Below are 21,260 nucleotides of genomic sequence, written 5' to 3' on the forward strand. Positions count from 1 at the left end.
ATAGGTAATTACTTAACCAAAGTAAAACCCTGGATTATAGTACTCTGTCCTTCTTTGGAGCATTCATAACAATTTTAGTTTTCTATTTGTGTTATGACTCAATGTCTAATTAGACTTTCTTTTTAGATGATAGTATAAAAAAGCAGAGATTTTATGTTAAAAGTTTCCACATACTGAAAAATATGTAAAGTGTTATTTAGAATATATATATTATTTTAAATAGCTCTAGCCTAAGAGAGAAACTCAGGAATAGCAGCATTTATTCTCCCAGGTATAACCCTTTAAAACCTATAAAACATCTATTTAAACAATAACTACTCTTAAGTTTTTGTTTATCTGTAAAATATGGATAACCTTAAACATGAGGTATACATATTAAATGAAAAAACATTATAATAAGTTCTTAAAACAATGTAGGGTAGATGCTAAGTAATTGGTGCCTATGAATAAACCTCTAATTCTGATATTCTTTCAAATTAGTTAAAATGATTTTGAGAAGGATAAAAGAGATTCAAGAATTACACCTTTTGTTGTAATTTTTAAGATGGTTATATCATTATCAGTTTTCTTCGTATTATTTACTATAATCTAGATTACTTTACTTCTTAAAATACATACAAGCCATTAAAATATGTACTTAAAATAAACAGATATATAAAATTTGTCTTAAAATCATTTTTTATTTTGGTAGCCAATGACCATCAATCAAACAAAGAAAAGAAAACTAATTTTATGAAGAAAGACAAATCTATGGAGTGGTTTACAGGAAGTGAAGAGTGAGATGGCTCAACTAAACCAATTTGGAATCATTAACTACAACATGTCAAAATAACTACAAGACAAGTGTCAAAATGAGACATTTAAACAGTTTTGAAATGTTACACATCTTACTTTAGCTTTTATTATTTTTCAAAATTATACGTAAAAGTTATACAAATCATAGTAAAAGCTAACAATTCCAATCTATGGAAGTAGTGATTCACAATATAAAGTTCTGTTTTGATATTTTTTCATCTTCCAATCAGTTGCTGTCATCTGAGGTACTACTCAGGTTGTGGTTTAAACTTCCTCAGCTTGACAAGAAAAGCTAATTTAAGGAAAGAAAAAGGTAAAGTTATTACAATAACCAGAAAAAAACATCACTTACTATGGCCTGAAAACATCACTCACCTGTATGACCAGTTTGCCAGTGTATAGGTCTAGCAATATAAGGAGATGATCCATATGGAAAATCAGAATGCGATTCTTCTGTTGTAGAACAAAATATATATTATAAGCTACATAAAATATTTTATATTTTGTTGACAAAACTGTTAAAATACAAATTACTGCCCTTTTATGGTTTTCTCTCAGAACTCATTTTTTCAGCATTTGTTTTGAAACTACTCTGCCAGTTATCTTACAGAAACAATTTGTCAAGGATTAAATGATAAACATATATGGTTTTATAACTAAATGGATAAGCCCATATATCATCAATTAATGGATATTTGAAAACTTGTTCATATCCTAAATAATGAGTACATACAACAAGGACCTAAATTTAGTTCTCTGAGGAATTCCAGTTGCTTTTTAGAATATTAGCTATTTGCATATCAAGTCCTATTAAATTCTTTCCCTTCAGTAATAATCACTGACCTAAATTTAAAATATCCTGTAATATATTTAAAGTATTGCATAAGCCAACTGCTTTGATACAAGCAAAATATGAATATCATACAAAGCTCAATTCTTCAAAGGTATCAAACTTTTACATAAAAGGCAAAAAAAGTCATTATTCTGTCCTTTAGAGATTTTAATTTCACAGAAGAAATACCATATTTCAATATCTCTAAGAGAACAAATCCCTGAGAAATAGTTTTATAATTATTGTTCAATACACTCACGAAGCTATTCTCCATTTATTATTGCAAACACATATGAAATAAAATTGAAACTCACCATGGTCATCCTCTTGAAACATCTCACCTTCAATTCTAATTTTCTTTTGAGAATGTAATTGTAAATCTGTGTTGATTTTAGGTTCTACTTTTTGAGCTAAAATTCCATTTTTCTGTTTTGCAAGGCAAACCAACCAATCTCTGACAATGACTTCACTTATCTTTTCACATGAGAGAGCAAGTTCACAGATGCGAATTCCATCTAACAGTTCAATAACCTGTGTGATGCTTTTAGAAAAAGTGAAAAAAAGTACTCTAAATTTCTACTAAAATAATAACTTGATACTTAAGTTCACTATACCTCTCAACCCAAATTTATTTATTTATTTATTTAAAGATTTTATTTATTTATTCATGAGATACACAGAGAGAGAGAGAGAGAGGCAGAGACACAGGCAGAGGGAGAAACAGGCTCCATGCCAGGAGCCCAACGTGGGACTCGATCCCGGGTCTCCAGGATCACACCCTGGGCTGAAGGCAATGCTAAACTGCTGAGCCACCAGGGCTGCCCTCTTAACCCAAATTTAAATGCTATAGTTAAACCAAGGGGGGAAAATACACATGCAAGTTCGAGCACATAATATGCAATTTCATAGAATACTAAGTAAAAAAATGCAGATTTTACATTACTGTTCAAATTATACTTTTAAAACTTTTCTTCTAAACTGTCAGAAGAAACGTCCATCTTATCATTCAGGTAAAGAGTGGTTTAAACAGCAATATAAATTTGTTGTGATATATATTGGTTCTTAAGTTTTACAAATTGACATATACACCTAATTCGATTATAAAATGAACACTGTAGCCAAGTCCTTAAGTCAAAATAAAAGTATGTTTAAAATCACATTACAAAGAAAAATAGCCACATTACTCACTTTGCTAGATATACAGCACACACACCGCCCTGTTTAAGATTTGGGTATAAAACAGGCAAAGCAACTTGAGGATTCAACATGTCCAAAACTACCTGTCAGGGGGAAGCAAATCAGGCAGAGTTTTGTTTAAACAAAGCACAGGTCTTCTTTCTTACTATTATAAAACTTTTAGAAAGCAATTACCCAGTTAAAGTTCTCATTTTTAAACTCTAATACTATTAACCATCATTTTGCTCTCTCAAAAAGATGTATTTATTATTATACAAAATGTCACAGTACTTGACTACAGGAAAATCATAATGGTTTGTCGTGCACTTGGCAATATCAACACTACAGGAATCTTTCTACAGCTACATCTAATATACACAAATGCATACATATATATAAAATTTTAATGATAGAGTTCAGCTTTTGGCAACAGAAATTCAAATTTTTTCAAATATGTATTTTTATGTTCAAAAGGAAAGTTATTAATTTGAGAGATTCTAAAATGCAAGAATCCTGACCTTTAGTTCTTTATTCTTCATCCAATTGCAGAATACAGGCTGTGTATTCACAAAGATGTCAAATGAATACAATGAGTATGTGAAATTTTTTTAATTCATTTAAAACAAAAACAAATATGCCCAAAATAGAAAATAAAGTTGCTTTTATTGATGGATAACTCTGAAAAGCTAAGAGTAGTTGGCACATCAACATATTACTAAATTAGAAATTATTCCATTATGTTTTTAAAAATAGTATTAATGGGTAATCATTAATTATTAATCCATTCACCAAATATTTACTGAGCACCTTCCATGTGCCAAGCATTTTGCTAAGTAGTAAGGATGTAACAGGAGCTTTCATTCCATTTTGTTTCAAGGGAACATATATTCTAATGAAGGGACAACCATTAAACAAAAATCCAAGAAGTATGTAAGTCACTGGAGGATAAGTGACATCAAGTATAGAATTATAAAACAGAATATGAGGGATAGAAACTAATGGAAGGAAGTGCTATTTTATTATACATAGGGTAGTCAGTGAAAAGACCTGAAGATGATGATTAAGCTTACCCTGTGGAAATTTAGGGGGGAAGTATACTCCAGATGGACAGAACAGCAAATACAAATACTCTGAGGTTGTAGGATACTTGGTGAGTCTGAGAAGGCCACTGTCGCTGCAGTGGAGACAAAAGGGGGAAAATTGTAATAAGAGATGAATTCTGAGTGTACAATTCAGTGGCATTAAGTACATTCTGACTTAATTTTTAGATGTAAACAAAGAAAAGACTGAGAGAAGGCGAGGAAGGATGATGGTGACCTGGTATAGCAAATAGCACTGGATGTGATAAGTATATATTTTGAAAAGGTAGAACCAATTAGAATTAGGATTGGTTGTAGGATAAAGAGAAAGAGGAGTCAGGATGAATCCAGTGTTTTTAGCCTAAGCCACTGAAAGAATGAGGGAAATGGTAAAGACTATGGGAGGGGCAGGCTTAGCAGAAATAATCAAGAATTCAGGTTTGGACAGGAGTTTAAAATGTTTATCAGATCTCAAGGAAAGATCTCAATGACTGAATCAAAGGGTTAACATGATAAACATAAATGGGCTTCTTTGGCTGTAACTACAGAGTTTGCCTATGTTATTGATAAGGACCACAAATCAGAAAACCAAGAAACCTGCCAATCCTCTTGAATATTCTCAACATTTCCGTTCATCCAGTCACTCAAACCTCACTTGTTGGGGTCATCATTTTCTTTACCTCAAATTCTCTTTTGAGAATCATTGGGGTTTTGATGTTTCTGTCTGGAAAATTATCCAGCCCCAGAAACCTTATCTATTTGGCATTTCTCAAATTCATCGGGCTGTTAATGCCTTAGATCAGAACCTCATTGTTGTAACATTGTAACCTGTTGTAACCTGTTGTAACATTACAATAGCTTTCTACATAGACTCAGCCTCATTCTTCCACCAGAATTACTCTAAAATGGAAGAATATACTTATCTTGAGGAGTACTGAGTAACATTTGGAATTGCTGAATCACTACATTGTATACCTGAAATGAATTGTGGTATGTTAACGATAGTGGAATTAAAAAAAAATTACTTTAAAATAGGAATCTGCTAAGAATCTAAAACAGGAATCTAAAACATTCTGCTCCTCTACTTAGGAACTCATCAACAGTTCCCATTATCTGTAAGATAATGAATGTCTCTATGCCCTAGCTTAATATACATACAAATATCCTTCATTATCTAGACGATTAAGACTGCATTTACAGCTTCATCTCATGATACCCAATTTCTACAGCCATGGTGTTCCATGCTTCTGAGTCTTTCCAGTAATTGTTTACGTGTCTATCTTCTAGAATGCTAAATGTATAAATTCACTTTCGTCTTAGCATAGTACATGGCACATGGCAGGTCTTTAATAAATGTTTATTGAATTAGAAACAGTAGTTCAATAATTCAGAGATAGATGATAATCCAGCAGGTAGATGAGTAGGGTACATTTCATGAAAGAGATCATGACCTTTGATCTAAACTTTAAAGAGAAAACAGAATTTAAACAGGTAGAGAGAAGGAAGGAAATAATGATGAAAATCATAGCTAATATTTCTTTAATGCTTACTATATACCAGGTACTGTTCTATGCACTTTATATGAAATATCTTATTTAATCCTCAACACCTCTATGAAATATTATCATCATTCCTGTTTAATATGTGAGGGGCCTGGGCACAGAAAGTTTAAGTAACTTATCCAAGATCTTCTTGGCTATTATGGGAACCAGGCTGAATGGACCACAAAACTTAGTTCCCTCTTCCCCTCTCCCTTTCTCTCCTCAGATAATCACTGTCCTGAAGTTGGTAATGTTCCCAAATAATTTATACTTTTATGACATATGTCTATAGCTATAAACAGTACCATGGTACTGTTTTGCATAGTTTTAAATTTTAGATATATATGGCCATTCCATACATACTCTTTTATAATGCTTTTTTCCACTAAGCACCATGTCTTTGAGATTTACTGATATAAATACAGTACATTTATTTCACTATGTTAAATAATACTATTTTTAGTATTCCACGTGTCCATTCATCTTCTGATGGTTAGGCTTTTAAAAATTTGTTAAAAATATTTTATTAGCCATTTTTTTCTCCTTTTGTTCTCCTTTGTGGTTTAATACCTTTTATGTTCACCATCATTTTGGATTGCAGGGGTATGGATCCTCCTATGTTTTCTCATACTGAGAACCATGTGTAACTATTTGGCACTATTACTCAAGAGAGTTCACCCAAATAAATCTAGTAAGGAACATTCTTTTAATTGTTTTAAAGATTTTATTTATTTATTCACGAGACACACACAGAGAGAGAGAGAGGCAGACACACAGGCAGAGGGAGAAGCAGGCTCCATACAAGGGAGCCCAACACAGGACTCAATCCTGGGTCTCCAGGATCACGCCCTGGGCTGAAGGTGGCGCTAAACTGCTGAGGCACCCCCCCCCCCCCCCCCCAGGGGCTGCCCACATTCTTTCTTTTAGATCAGGGATGATTCAGCAGGTTTCTACAAAGCTCCAACAATATCATTAAAATCCTCTTTTGTCCTTCATGATCATCAAGCAAATTTCAGATGATCAATTAACCTCTCAGGGATCTGTAACATTCTAACAGTCTTATGGATGGCCTATGTAGAAAAATTTCTTTTCTTCTGGCCCTTACTGAGCTGTAATATGCAAGCCAAACAAGGATAAGGAAAAAGAACTGTGGTCTTTGTGTCCAGGAATCTGTGTCACCAAAACTACAGACTTTAATATTAGAGATGGGAACCAGTCCTGATTTTAAAAAAGTCTCCTCTTTCTTCATTTTTCAACTAGTTTCCCTCATAAATGTCCTAAAGTAATTCAACTTTCCAAACAGCCAATTAAAAAAAGCAAAGACAACCTAGACCTCAGTCTCTGGTGCCAAGCTATGAAATGATAATGAAATCATCAAGGATAAGGTAACTTACACTAGAATTCTGAAACTCTGAAGCCAACTAATACCTCCATGTCCCACATCTCTACCATCATTGGTCACAGCCTAAAATATCCCTTCATCATCTATCCTTTTATCTTCATATTTCTCTGCTGCTTCTCCCCAGCTCAATCTTTCACCATTCCTGCACCTCACAAATCCATCTACTCCACTTTCTGAAGCTATGTTCATAGTAAATGCCTCTAACCTCAATATTTTAAATGAACACTCATCGACATCTTCATGTTAACTGTCTTAAGATGCCTGTGGCCTGGTTCCCTCACAAATGAGGGCCATTTATTCCCCCAAATCTCACAACGTGAGGTCAGGCTCTGGGATCAATCAATATGCTCCCAATGCTGCTCCTAAATTATTATTCCTTTATCCTAGAAATGGTGAGGTTCATGATGTTCAACTATTCCTCTTACTATCTGGTCATTACTCCAGACTTAGTAACAGCTTTGGCACCTGATTCAGTATGTCTCTCTGCTCTAAATTCTACCATAATATTAAAGGAAAATATTCCTCCCTACTTCTACAAATAGAAACAGGGCAAATAATGAAGGAAGAGCCTTTTCCATACAAAAGAAGTGCAATCCTTGTTTTCTATGTAGTCAGTATTAGATAATACCATAGGACCCACTTTAGAAAACTTACCGCATCAAATATTAAAGATTTTACATCTTCAGTTGCTCCTGAAATATCCTTATGAATAAAATTCACATTGTCTGGCCACTCTTCTACATGACTCATTTTCCATGAATCACACCAATTTTTATAATTCTTCTTAGCCAATTCATGGTGGTCTTTTCGTATTTCAAAGCTTATGACTCGTCCTTGTGCTCCAACTTAATTAAAAGAATTTATGATATTTTATTGATTCATTTCACAAAAGTAAAAGAATGTAAAAAACTATAATACAAAGGTATTACACTGATGTGAAAAAATAATTCAAATACTTCAGGGTTACAAAACTATCCCATCCCAGATCCTTAATCAATCTTCCTCTTCAGAGGCAACCATATCACCAGTTATTTACCCTTCACAAGATAGTTGGTGCCTATATAAGTGTGCAAAGTGTCTCTCCCTATTTTTAACATACTTTAAAACATACATGTGTTATATATACTATCCCATACACTTTCCTTATACTTACTAATGTTACTTCAGTGATTAATGATCTACTATGTTCTTTTTAAGAGCTATTATGTGGGATCCCTGGGTGGCGCTGCGGTTTGGCGCCTGCCTTTGGCCCAGGGCGCGATCCTGGAGACCCCGGATCGAATCCCATGTCAGGCTCTCGGTGCATGGAGCCTGCTTCTCCCTCTGCCTGTGTCTCTGCCTCTCTCTCTCCCTCTGTTACTATCATAAATAAATAAAAATTAAAAAAAAAAAAAACTATTATGTTCCATTGTATGGCTATGTCATAGTTTATTTAACCAGTCACCTACGGATGAACATTTAGCTTGTTTTTAGTCTTAAACAATATTGCAATGAAAATTATGTTGCCTAAACCTTTTTATCAATGAAAAGACAAAGTCTTTAAAATGAAATTACCCTGGAGGGTATTATGCTGAGTGAAGTAAGTCAGTCAGAGAAGGACAAACATTATATGTTCTCATTCATTTGGGGAATATAAATAATAGTGAAAGGGAAAATAAGGGAAGGGAGAAGAAATGTGTGGGAAATATCAGAAAGGGAGACAGAACATAAAGACTGCTAACTCTGGGAAACGAACTAGGGGTGGTAGAAGGGGAGGAGGGCGGGGGGTGGGAGTGAATGGGTGACGGGCACTGGGTGTTATTCTGTATGTTAGTAAATTGAACACCAATAAAAAAATAAATTAAAAAAAAAAAAAAAAAAAAAAAAAAAAAATAAAATGAAATTACCAGTTCAAGAGGTATGTGAATTTTTTATTTTGAAAATTATTACCAAATTCTCCTCCCAAAGAATAATACCAATTTACACTCTACCAACAAGGTAGTAAAGCACCTATTTCTCCATACTTTCTCCAACAAAGAGTTTTCAAACTTTTTATCTCTGTCAATCTAAAAACTGAAAATAGTTTATCATTTAGTTGTAATTTACATTTCTTTTGTTACAGATGAAGTTAGTCATTTCATATATTTAAAAGATATTTGCATTTTTGTATATGCCTAAAGAAAAACTGTTTAGCATAGTAATAGTGCAGTTTCTACAGAAGACTACTTACAGGGCAGCCCTGATGGCTCAGTGGTTTAGTGCCACCTTCAGCCCAGGGCATGATCCCGGAGACCTGGGATCGAGTCCCATGTCAGGCTCCCTGTGTGGAGCCTGCTTCTCCCTCTGCCTGTGTCTCTGCTTCTCTCTCTGTGTGTCTCTCATGAATAAATAAATAAAATCTTTAAAAAAAGAAAAAAAAAAAAAGACTACTTGCATTTTAGTTAAAGGCAATTAATTCTCCAGCCACCTCTATTTGAGGTGATTTGATATCATTTGGGAGCTGTTCTAGATCAATAAATCTATTATTTACTCATGAAAAGTTTAAATTCTAGGATGTCTTTTGAAATATAACTCCAGCTGCAATTCACCATGTTCTCAAGGCAGAGAAATTAATGTTAACAATAGCATAAGCTAAATAATTGGAAAAGAAAATTATGGAGAAAAAAAATCCATCCCAAAGGTAAATAGCAATAATTTCTTGATCACTCATAGTTTGGGACTATTCATGCCATGACACCACTGATACTACAGATATTAGAAATATGGGCACTCCTCTGCTCACACAAATTTTTATAAATTCACTCTTAAATGTATTTAGGATTCAGTCATTGATTGTGAAGAAATGACTGCCTTTAACTATGTACAGAAAAGAAAAAAAAAAAAAAAAAGATTTGAGGAGGCCAGAATGAATTTCTGACCTAGCATAAACTGGATTATGTTTGTATGTGATGGCATTAGGTGAAAGAACAAAAGGTTTAAGTTCAGTTCGGTATACTTCTATTTGTATTCTTTATAAAATCTACCCATATACACATACAACAGCTCTAGCAAAGCTGATTATTTAAGAAATAATGCACTAATAAAGAACAATATGATCCAAAAAGAAAAAAAATGTACCCAAAGAGAGTGCAGTCACTATTCAGCAGTCTATCATTAGCTGAGGAAGGACAATTTCACAGGCAGCCAGAGCAGCCAAAGCAACCTTAACACATACAGGAATTAAGTAGGCAAAGGAAGAGAGCAATAATAAATTAAAAGTAACCAGAAATCAAGTGATGGGAACATGAACAGATATTTATGTTTACTGTTCATCTCTTGATTTTTGGTTAGGTGCTACCCTCAATCAAGCAAGACTTTTACCAACTGACAATTTTGAGACTTTCTTAAAGAAAGGAAGACTCTATATGATCTAGCTTTAATAGTTCTATATTATGATTATTTATAAACACCAACTATCATTCTTTGCCCTTAATAGTATATGATTCTTTCCCAGCAGCTGACCACCCTCTACCTTCTATTTCTCTCATACTGAATATTCATCTGGAATTATTATTAACAAAAATATGCACACATATGCACCAAAAAACAAATATAAGAATGTTCAGAGCAGCACTGTTATAATATTCAACTCAAATGCCCATTAACAGAATGGATAAGCTGTGATTTGTTTACAAAATGGAGTAACTACACAGCCACTAAAATGAAAGAACTACTGTTATATGCAATAGCTGACTCTCACAAACAGATTTTTGAATGAAAGGAGCCACATTCAAAAGAGTACATACTGTATGTTCCTTTTATACAATGCTCAAAGCAGGCAAAACTAATCAATGATGATAAAAGGCAAAATAGTGGTTATCTTTGGGGAGGATTATGACTAAGGAGAATGAGGAGGTTTCTGTAAAGCAACAATATTCCCTGTCTTGATCTGGGTGATAACTACTTGAGTATGGTCACTATGTTAAAAATTCTCTGAGTTCTAAATACTTATGATCTGTGAACTATAGCTGTGTTAGGTCCAAATAAGTTTAGCTTAAAAAAAAAAAAAGAAGAAGAAGAAGCAGCTTTAAAAAACCTGGAGGGAGCAAGAGAAAGCACCGAAAATGGAGATGAATAGAGAGAATGACTAGAATAAACGTACAAGGTGGATAAATAGTTGCTTGCATTTGATTTCAAGGAGAATGCTATTACAAAGTTATGTAAATATTTTCTAAAACATCTTTATCCACTTAACTTTCTGTTGTTATGAGTGTTTTCTTTGCCCATCTAAATTCAGCTCATTTCTCCCAATCTCTTACCTGCTTTGGATAAAAATAAGCTCATTCCACCAGAGCCTGAGCCAGCTTCCAAAACAGTATCACCTGGGTGGATATCCATCATCAACAGTATCATACTCACATCCTATAATTGAAAGAGAGTATGAGTGACTCAGTGACCAATAAATATGTACTAAGTACAGACTCTTATCAAACACTACATTGGAGTCGGAGAAGAAACGAGTGAAAAAAAAAGGATTAAAATCTGGCCTGCCCTACCAAGAGTTGATCTTTTACTTGGTGAAATAAGAGATTCAAGAATCAATTAGCAAAGCAGCACTACAGCAAAATACCAAAATTATAGACAATAAGTGGCAATAGTTCAGAGAATAGAGATATCAGCAGAAGGCCTGAACAGTGTTAAAAGAGGTACAATAAGCACAGTCTGCCCATCTCAGAAGAAGAGAAAAGGAGAAAACTGAATGCCAGGCTAAAGCATTTGAACTTGACCTGGTCAGTAACTGGAGCATGTCACAAAGGTAATAAATGGCATTTTATGAAGATTAATCTGACAGGGAAATGCAGGATATACTAGAGAAGAGAAAAATTAGAGGCCAGTGGAAGACCAGTTAGGAAGTTATTACATAATCTCTGCATGAAAGGAAACGAACTTCTTATTTAGGATTAGGATACCAGTAATATATAGGAGGACCTATCTCACAAATGCTATAATTAAAGAATTGTTAACAGGAATATCATGGATGATAGTAATAAGGGCTATTTATTGAAACTTTATCATGTATGTGCCAGGGTTAAATATGCAAATTGCTTTCATAGTCTTGTTTAATCAGGATAATAATATAAGAAAAGTATCATCACTCCCATTATATAGACAAATCAAAGAGGTTAAGTAATTTCCCCAAAGTCACAAAGCCAGGAATTAAGTGGGCAAGTCAGAAGAAGAACAGATGTCGAACGCAAAAAGACCACGATGTGATACAGAGAATTTTTAACATTAGGATTTATTTCAACACTCCGCAACCAACCTTTCAAAGCTGCTAAGAAATAAGCAGCACATCTAGGAAGTTTTTACTAGCTTTTCCTTCTTTGGGAAAAGCTGTTGTGAAAATTCTTCAAGAGGAGGGTTTCTAGAACCCTTTCAAGTCACGGAAACTTCTATATTAAATATAAGTTTCATTGCACAAGAATTTTAACAGGTACAGTTGTCTAATTAGAAACCAAAATGTATTTCTGAAATGCAGGACTAAGGCTTGGACCGGATGATGCACAGACACACAACTTTTAAGCTGTATTAGTCCAAAAGTTTCATTCACAAATACTGAGTCTTGCACACATACATACTCTCCTACATGCCAGGCACCTGAGGGTAGAGCAGGGAGGAGTACAACTTCATACAGAAGTGGAAGCAGCTTCAGTAGTCATATCACTGAAATGTCCTGCAGAAGGCAGTTCTATTTTCTTGAATTATTCACATAAGATAAAGAATCTTACTACCACGAAATAAAAAACTTTAGCATGCTTTAGCTTTTGCTTCCTGCCATTTATGTTAGATGGTCTCAAGGGGATGAGTTTTCTAGATTGGATTTCACTATATACATCCTAGCAATTTCAGTTCAAAACTTGAGTGGGACATTAGCACTTAATTCATTTCCCTGCCTCTTCCCAAAAGGGATTTAAAGCTATGGGGAGAGTCCTCCAAAGTTATGACTATCATTCTACTATTGAGTTTTCTGCACATTTTAGAATCTCATGAAAGAACAACCCTTTTAAACTTACATTTTTTTCTCAACATGAATTCCAATCTCTTTCCAGATTAATACACTAATATAAATCTAATCCTCACCCTAAGTTTCGATAAGTGGGCTGCACTTTAGGGTTCATTAAATTGCAACAATTTCTACTCCCCAGTTGTTCTTCTCTAAGTGCTACAATCATGGACATCAGCAGAAAAGATTAATTTAAAAATTGGAGAGTGGGAGCACCTGAGTGGCTGTTGGTTAAGCATCTGACTCTTGGTTTCAGCCCAGGGCATGATCTCAGGATCGTGAGATCAAGCCATGAGATCAAGCCCCAAGTCAGGCTCCACACTCAGCACAGAGTCCTCTGCCCCCTGCTCTCTCTCTCTTAAAATAAATAAAACCTTTTAAAAAACTAAAAAATAAAAATTGGGGGAGTGTTTTCCATTTTATATTTCTACTCCAAACCTAAAAGTGCTTGATACTGACCAATGTGAAATATCAACTCTTCACAAGTAACTGTTAGGAAGTTTATTTAAAATCACTCCCACAAAAAAACAAATAAAATAAAATTATCCCACAGACCCACTTTTACTGTTAAGACAAACTATGTAATTCTAACACGGAGACCAGCTTTCAAATCAATTGAGGTACCTTAAAAAGCACTTCAAAGTTGTAAAGGTTGAAGTCAAATTTCCTGCAGCCACCATTTGGGAAATGAAAAAAGAAATGAACAGTTAGCATATCCAGTATTTAAATTCCTCCTTAAGATGGAGCACTAGGACTTTTATCTGTGACAAATGGAAAGGCAGAAAGTGCACTAAAGATTTATCTTTATAACTTTATAAAATATAACTATTCTCTTACAGTTTTGTCTAGTGGGAGGAAAAAGATGTGGGGAAGCAAGATGAAATTACAAAAAAAAAATTTTTTTTGTGGCTAGACTGAACAGTCAGAAAAGATAAAGTTTCCGTCAAGAGTTTATGATACCCCATTGGTCTAATGTCTCCAAAAAGGTTTTCTTGGTTCCTAGGTGGACCTCGTAAAATATAAATTGGATTCCCACTTAGAACATTCCAAGGCCCCAAGGCACATGGAATAACCACATCTCATACCACTCTCTCCCTCACCTCACTCAGGCCCTAATAGGAAAATATCTGCACTACTCTTCCCTGTGCGACAATACTGGGCTCCTGGATCTTTGCATGGCTGGCTTTTCCTTAATTAGGTTTTGTATGAAAGGTAGTATGACAGTATGAAAGGTAGTATGACACCTTCTCTAACCATCTGACAAAGTATTCTCCCCCAGGTCACCCAGCATGTTGTTGTTAACCTATTTGTCTTTATGAATCTATTTGTCTTCCTGGCACTTAGCACTACCTGAAATTATTCTTTCATTTACTTGTGTGTTGTCATCCTCTCTAGGGTGTAACATCTAGGTAGAGAGTGAGGAATGGGGGCAGCCCCGGTGGCTCAGTGGTTTAGTGCCGCCTTCAGCCCAGGGCGTGATCCTGGAGACCTGGGATGGAGTCCCACATCGGGCTCCCTGCACGGAGCCTGCTTCTCCCTCTGCCTGTGTCTCTGCCTCTCTCTCTCTGTCTCTCATGAATAAATAAATAAAATCTTAAAAAAAAAAAAAAAAAAGAGTGAGGACTGTGGCTCATCACCATACCTTCCCTGAATATAGAGGATAGGCAGTTATTAGCTGAATAAATGATGAACGACTCCTCATCCGGGGATAGAAGGAGTCGTTACAATTACAAAGGAACACTCTACTCAAGGACCTTGACTATGATTAAGAAGTGAAATAAACCAGTAGCAATGGACAATTAGTATAAAGTAGTAACAAGAACTAGGCAGTTAATTTATTATAAAGAATTCTCTTATGCTTCGTGTTTAATGTTAGCTTTTTTTTGTTGTTGTTAGCTGTTTTAATACAAAACTCTATTTTTCCCCTAAAGATTAAAGCACAGTAACATATCTATCATTGACAAGATATACCCCTAGCAACATGCCTTATTATTTTTTTTTTTTAAATATTTTTTTAAACTTTTTTTTTTTTTTTTTTTTTTTTTTATGATAGGCACACAGTGAGAGAGAGAGAGGCAGAGACACAGGCAGAGGGAGAAGCAGGCTCCATGCACCGGGAGCCCGACGTGGGATTCGATCCCGGGTCTCCAGGACCGCGCCCTGGGCCAAAGGCAGGCGCCAAACCGCTGCGCCACCCAGGGATCCCAACATGCCTTATTATTAAACGATGATGATAATATCTCCATAACGGTACCAAAAGAGTTGAACATCCTCCAGTCCTGAATTTGCAAACTTAAGGGTCATGGGGAACAAACAGGAGCACTCACGTGCCTAGTTGCTCCACATAACTCTATGCAGCAGGTCAACAGTGTCTTCACTTTACAGATGAAAGAATCTACGCTCCCAAACTAAAAATGAGAGGTGGCTCTTTCCTCCTAAAATCAGCAATCACAAAATACGTAAAAACTCCCATGCACTGTGTTTGTTTTTTAAGTCTGAGGGCAGTAAGAACCTTAAACGTTCTGAGATGCGCTTCAGACTGCAGTTCCGCTCCGGAGCCAGTCCGTAGCTAGTTCCCTAAGGTAAGGTAGCATTACCTTAGGGTACGTTATGGCCGGGCCTCTTTTCATCAGCAATACGTAGTCCTCCAAAGCCGGCCTCCTCAGCGTGAAGTGCTTACCAGAGGAGCTCCTCAGCCTCTGGCCGGGAAGCCGCCCCACGATCTCGCTGAACGGGACCGCTCCCCAGCTACTATTTAAGTGTCCGGCGTTACTCAGCCTAAATAATTTCCTAAACTGTGTTTCCCGCTTCCCAGTCTCCGCCAAGATGAGCTCCCCGACGCGAAAGGGCCCCTCTCTGCAAGCTGCGGAGCAGGGAGAGGGGCCCGGGAGCCCTTCCACCTGGGGCACGGCCTGGGCCGGAGAGGGCGGAGAGGGCGGCAAGGGCCCCCGGGGCCCCCGGGGGGCGGGGCCGGGCTGGCCTGGGCCCCCGCTCGAGTCCTCGCGCTCCCGGGAGGGTGGCTCCTCCTGCGGCGTCGGCAGCCCGAGGCTTTCCCCGGAGGAGAGACATCCGATCCCGGGGCCTGGCGCGCGCGGACCGAGACTCGGAGGCGACTCTATGCCGGGAGCCTTCCTCCGTGGCGGTCCGCGCCGTCCCTCCCCGTCCGGCTCGTGCGCAGCCGAGGGTTCGCCGCACAGCGCCCGCGCTGTCTCCAGGGGCTCTTGCCCAAGGCCGCGCAGGGCCGGAGGAGCCCCGCGCCCCAGCCACCTCCGGAGGTGCCGCAGCCGCAGGAAGGCCGGACCTCGCCGCCCGGCGGACAGCATGGTGTGCGGCGCCCGCGACGTCGCACACGAGTGACGTGAGCCCGGCGAGGCCCCCTCCCCGCGGGACGCGCTGACGCAGCCGCCTCGGGCACCCGCAGGCTTTTCCGCCGGAGGAGCTCGGCAGCGGCGCGTGCGCGTGCGCGGAGGGGCGGGGCAGTGCGCGCGGGGGGCTCGGGGCTCGGGGGCTGCGGGGTGCCGCTCGGGACCCCGAGAGCGAGCCCCTCTCCCCGGCACCGGCACGTTTTCTCCTCGGAATGTGGGCAGAGAAGCCAGCGGCCGCCGACAGATCCACCCGCCTCGGCCCGGGGACGGGAGGCGCGGGAGGGGCAAGGCCGGCCCGAGCGCGGAACAAACTGCAGCTCCGGGCCCCGGCCGGCCCGCGGCTCCTCGGGAACGCGAGCGGCACGTGGCCACCCCCGAGATGCGCGGGTGAGAAGGCCACGGGATGCGCCTGAGCCTCGCCGTGTGCGCAGGCCGCCCGCAGCCCGCGTCCCTTGCCCGCTGACCGCGCAGTCCTCCCCTGCCCGCCCTGGCAAGCCTCTGCCCGGCTGCACGGGCCCCGGGGAGTGACAGGGCTCGTGGGGGGCTTGCGTAGCACGGTCGTTTCTGAGTCAGTTAAAACAGCGGTTGGGGCAGCCCGGGTGGCGCAGCGGGGTGGCGCCGCCTGCAGCCCAGGGCCTGATCCTGGGGACCGGGGATCGAGTCCCACGTCGGGCTCCCTGCAGGGAGCCTGCTTCTGCTCCTCTCTCTCTCTCTCTCTCTCTCTCTCTCTCTCATGAATAAATAAATAAATAAGATATTTAAAATAAAACGTAACGGTTAATCTACTACCCCCTAAAACTAAATAGAATCATCTTGAAGGCGGGGGTGGGGGGGTGGGGAGCCACGGCCCTTGCTAAAACGGTTGCAGGGCAAAGGGAGGGGCTGAATTTAATCCCCTCAAGATTCATGCCTTGAAGTCCCAATTCCCAGTACGTCCGTTGGGGATAGGGTTAAAGAGATAACTAAGTTAAAATGAAGTCATTAGCGTGGGACTAAATTCACTGTGAGGAGCGTGCTTAGGAGGAAAGGCGATTAGAACACAGGCACGCCGGGAGGACCTGCAGATGTCCAGCTACAAGCCAAGCAGAGTGGCCTCGGAAGAAACCAAACCTGCCGGCAGCTTGATGTTGGACTTACATGCTCCAGAACTGCGAAAAAATAAATTTGTTGTGTAAGAAGGGAAAAAAAAATACATTGCCTGTATTTTCTGATTTTTTTTTTTATTATTAAGGATTTTTATTTATTTTATTTGAGAGAGAGAGCACGAACAGGAGGAGGGGCAGAGACAGAGAGGGAGAAGCAGACTCCCAGCTAAGCAGGGATCAGGACCTAAGCAGGGATCAGAGGAAGGCAGACGCTCAATGACTGAGCCACCCAGGGGACCCCTGATTCTTTTTTTATTGGATTGCTTAAAAAAATCTTTTATTCTAGGAGCACCTGGGTGGCTCAGTTGGTTGAGCATATGCCTCTTGGTTTCTGCCCTGGTCATGATCTCAGGGTCCTGGGATGGAGCCCACATAGATCTCCCCTTCTCCTTCTCCCTCTCCCTCTGCTCCTCTCCCTGCAATCCTTCTCCACCCCCCTCAAATAAATAATATTTTTTTAAATAATTTACTCTAGGTTTTGGCACCCCACCCCAAAAGAATTAAATAGAAATACATTTCTTTCATTCTAAAAACGAAACCAGAAAAAAGGACTTTGGACTACAAAAGAGCCGACGTTAAATATCACAAACATGTTTAATATTAGTTCACTTGGCAAAAGTTTATTGAGGGTTTGACAATACCAAGCACATTAGATATTTACTTCACTTAAGTTTACGACACCCCTGTGTTAGAAATAAGTATTCCTGCTTTATGCATAAGAAAACTGACACGGGGAGAGTAAATGATTTTGGCACCATCTGGTAGTTGACAAGTGGCATGGCAGGGTTTCTGACCTAGGTCAGTCTGGTTCAGCAGTCCATGTTCTTTGTACTGTAGCACCCCTTCTCAAAGGCCAGTCAACAGTACAATTGAATTTAAAGTCTAAATATGCTCAAAGGGCTATGAACTTAGTTTAAATTTGATAAAAATAAGTCTTGTTATTACTTTTGAAGACATAAAGTAATGCTTTCTGAACTGTGCTTTCTAAACCATCAGCCACCACAAACTCCGTTATCAGGATTTCTCTCTCTCAGGCCTAGAAGTGAACAAACTGCTCTCCTTCCACCCAGACTTTACGTCTCACTTCTGGTTTTGATTTTTATTTAAGATTTTATTTATTCACGAGAGGCCCAGAGAGAAGTTAAGACACAAGTAGAGAGAGAAGCAGTTTCCCTGCAGGGAGCCCAATGCAGGACTCGATCCAGGACCCTGGGATCAAGACCTGAGCCGAAGGCAGGCGCTCCACCACTGAGCCACTCAGGCGTCCCTCGATTTGTTTTTTTAAGAAAGTTTTTATGACCAACATTTTTATTATTACTGTCAAATAAGGGCCAGAGTTGGGGTTTCTTTTAAAGATTTTATTTATTTATTTGAGAGACACAGGAAGAGAGGCAAGAATATAGCAGAGGGAGGAAAAGCAGGCTCCATGCAAGGAGCCCCATGGGGGACTCGATCCCAGGAATCCAGGATCACACCCTGAGCCAGATGCTCAACTGCTGAGCCACCCAGGCGTCCCATGTTGGAACTTTCTGATTCCTAGGCCCTACTAATGGTTTTAAAATTTAGCATTCCTAATTTGTTATCTCTTAAAAACGATTAAATGAAAAAAAAAGAAAAAAAAACGATTAAATGATTTTTGGCTGTTATTTAAGAAGGAGTAGGACTCGAAGAGAAGATATATTGATAATATGGGAAATAAATTTACATATCTTTGATTTCTAAGATAAACTGTAAGGAGTAAATGGCATCCCATTTTATTTCTGAATAAGACATGGGGTTATAAATATTTTGTTATATACACATCTAATGAAATACATTAATATGTGTTGAAAAATATAATTATTCCTTATTCATGATCTTTCAAAGCATTTAAGCTAAAAAAAAAAGTCACTATGTGTGCCTTTTTATTTTTGGTTATACTTTTCCTTTTCCTTCTGTCTCCCCTATGAAACTGTCAGCCTACACTCTGAAACTATTACCTGAGGATATGAGACATCATCAACTTGTCACATTTGTTATAAGGCCAGAAAGACACTGTCTTCTAGTAGCATTTAGTCAAGCAATTACTTTAAAGTCCAAATAGCTATCAAGAAGTACTATGGCTGATGGCTGCCATCTAAAAATCTCCAGTAAAAGTAGATCACTAGTTCTAATTCCACAAATGTTGTCCTTTACCTATTTGTGCGTGTGTGTGAGTGTGTGTGTGTGTGTGTGTGTTTCTTTCTACTGTTTTGTATACTTTCCCCTCATCCTTCAGGTATCAGCTTTGCCAGAATGGTGAAAATGAGAGAAATGCCTCTCCTTTGTGCTCCTGACATATCCTGTTTTTAGACCAACCCCCGACGGTGCATGTCAGATTACATGAAATCGTTGTTTATTTACCAATTCCCAAGTAGGATAAAATTGTAGAGAGGACTGTATTTAATTCATCATTATAATTCCAGTACTTGTCATAGTGCCTGGAACCATATATATCCTCAAAATATATTTGTTGAATAAATGAATGAAGAAAGCAGGAAATGAGAAAACCAGCAGTCCTGATATGTAGGTGCCTCTACTGAATAATTCAGCGTGCAAGTACAGTTCAAATATATTTAATAGTTGTGTATTTTATTGTGTATCTTTACATGTATTTAGAATTTATTTTATTTTTTTTGAAGATATTATTTACTTGAGAGAGTGAGAGAACACACACAAGCAGGGGAAGGAGCAGAGAGAGAAAACCCAATGCTCCAATTCCAGGACCCTGAGATCATGACCTGAGCTGAAGGCAGATAGATCCTTAGCCCACTGAGCTACCCAGGCGCCCTAGGTATTTAGAATTTAATAGAACTTGGTGGGATGAGCACTGGGTGTTATGCTATATGTTGGCAAATTGAACTCCAATAAAAAATTAATTAATTAATTAATTAATTAATTAATTTAATAGAACTGTTGACGTTCATAATTTTTAATTTTTTAATTTTTTTTCTTTATTTATTTGAGAGAGGGGATGAGCAAGAAAGAGAGCATGAGCAGGGGCAGAGAGGAAGAAGCAGACTCCCCTGCTCAGCAGGGAACCTGACTTGGGACTCAATCCCAGGATCATGACCTGAATGAACTGAAGCCAGACAGACATTAACGACTGAGCCACCCAGATGCCCGAGTTCATAATGGTTTTAGAATTTCAGTGAAAGATAAAGTAACCAAATCTGAGAATATAACTGCTTTTCTCTTGCCTTTTCATTTGTTTCCCCAGTTGCTACTGAACTTGAATCTGGATTCTGTAGAACTCCTCCAGGATTTACTGTTGTGTATTAGAAATTGGAGGAATCAACTGAAGGATGTGAAAAGGCACAAACCTCTAGTTATAAAATAAGTAAGTCCTTGGGATCCCTGGGTGGCGCAGTGGTTTGGCGCCTGCCTTTGGCCCAGGGCGCGATCCTGGAGACCCGGGATCGAATCCCACGTCGGGCTCCCAGTGCATGGAGCCTGCTTCTCCCTCTGCCTATGTCTCTGCCTCTCTCTCTCTCTCTGTGACTATCACAAATAAATAAAAAATAAATAAATAAAATAAAATAAGTAAGTCCTGAGGATGTAATGTACAACATGCTGACAATAGTTAATAATATTGTGTTGCATATTTGAAAGTTGCTAGGAAAGTACATCTTAAAAGTTCTTACACTGTCTTGATACTGTTGCTTCATTGTTAGTTTTGAAATCAGGTAGTATGAGTATATCAACTTGTTTTTCTTTTAGATGATTGTTTCACTTAGCATAAGGATTAATTTAAGAATCAATTTCTACAAAAAGTTCTGCTAAGATTCTGATATGATTTATATTGAATTTACAGAACAAATTGAGTAGCATTGCTGTCTTGAAAATATTAACTTCATCAATTAATGAACACTCAATGTCTTTTCA

The 21,260-nt window shown here is 38.5% G+C and overlaps 2 protein-coding genes across 5 annotated transcripts in view; one reads left to right on the plus strand and one right to left on the minus strand.

Moving 5' to 3' along the window:
• The window catches only part of SPDYA (speedy/RINGO cell cycle regulator family member A), a 34,671-nt gene extending 33,316 nt beyond the window's left edge, over positions 1-1,355 (plus strand). For all 4 annotated transcript variants that reach the window (XM_025454293.2, XM_025454294.3, XM_025454295.3 and 1 more), the window contains exon 7: positions 692-1,355. In XM_025454293.2, the coding sequence (XP_025310078.1) occupies positions 692-780 (89 nt within the window). In that variant the 3' untranslated portion in view covers positions 781-1,355. The remainder of the gene's footprint in view (positions 1-691) is intronic.
• Positions 661-19,811, minus strand: TRMT61B (tRNA methyltransferase 61B). Its single transcript, XM_049095347.1, has 9 exons — positions 19,805-19,811; positions 15,445-16,718; positions 11,103-11,205; positions 3,874-3,977; positions 3,322-3,360; positions 2,816-2,907; positions 1,942-2,168; positions 1,171-1,248; positions 661-1,087 (listed from the first exon to the last, which is right to left on the minus strand). The coding sequence occupies exons 1-9, from the start codon at positions 19,809-19,811 to the stop codon at positions 1,044-1,046; spliced, it is 1,968 nt and encodes a 655-aa protein (XP_048951304.1). The 3' UTR covers positions 661-1,043.
• Between the last annotated feature and the right edge of the window lie 1,449 nt (positions 19,812-21,260).

This window comes from Canis lupus, chromosome 17 (assembly GCF_003254725.2).
Source record: "Canis lupus dingo isolate Sandy chromosome 17, ASM325472v2, whole genome shotgun sequence".
Lineage (NCBI taxonomy): Eukaryota > Metazoa > Chordata > Mammalia > Carnivora > Canidae > Canis > Canis lupus.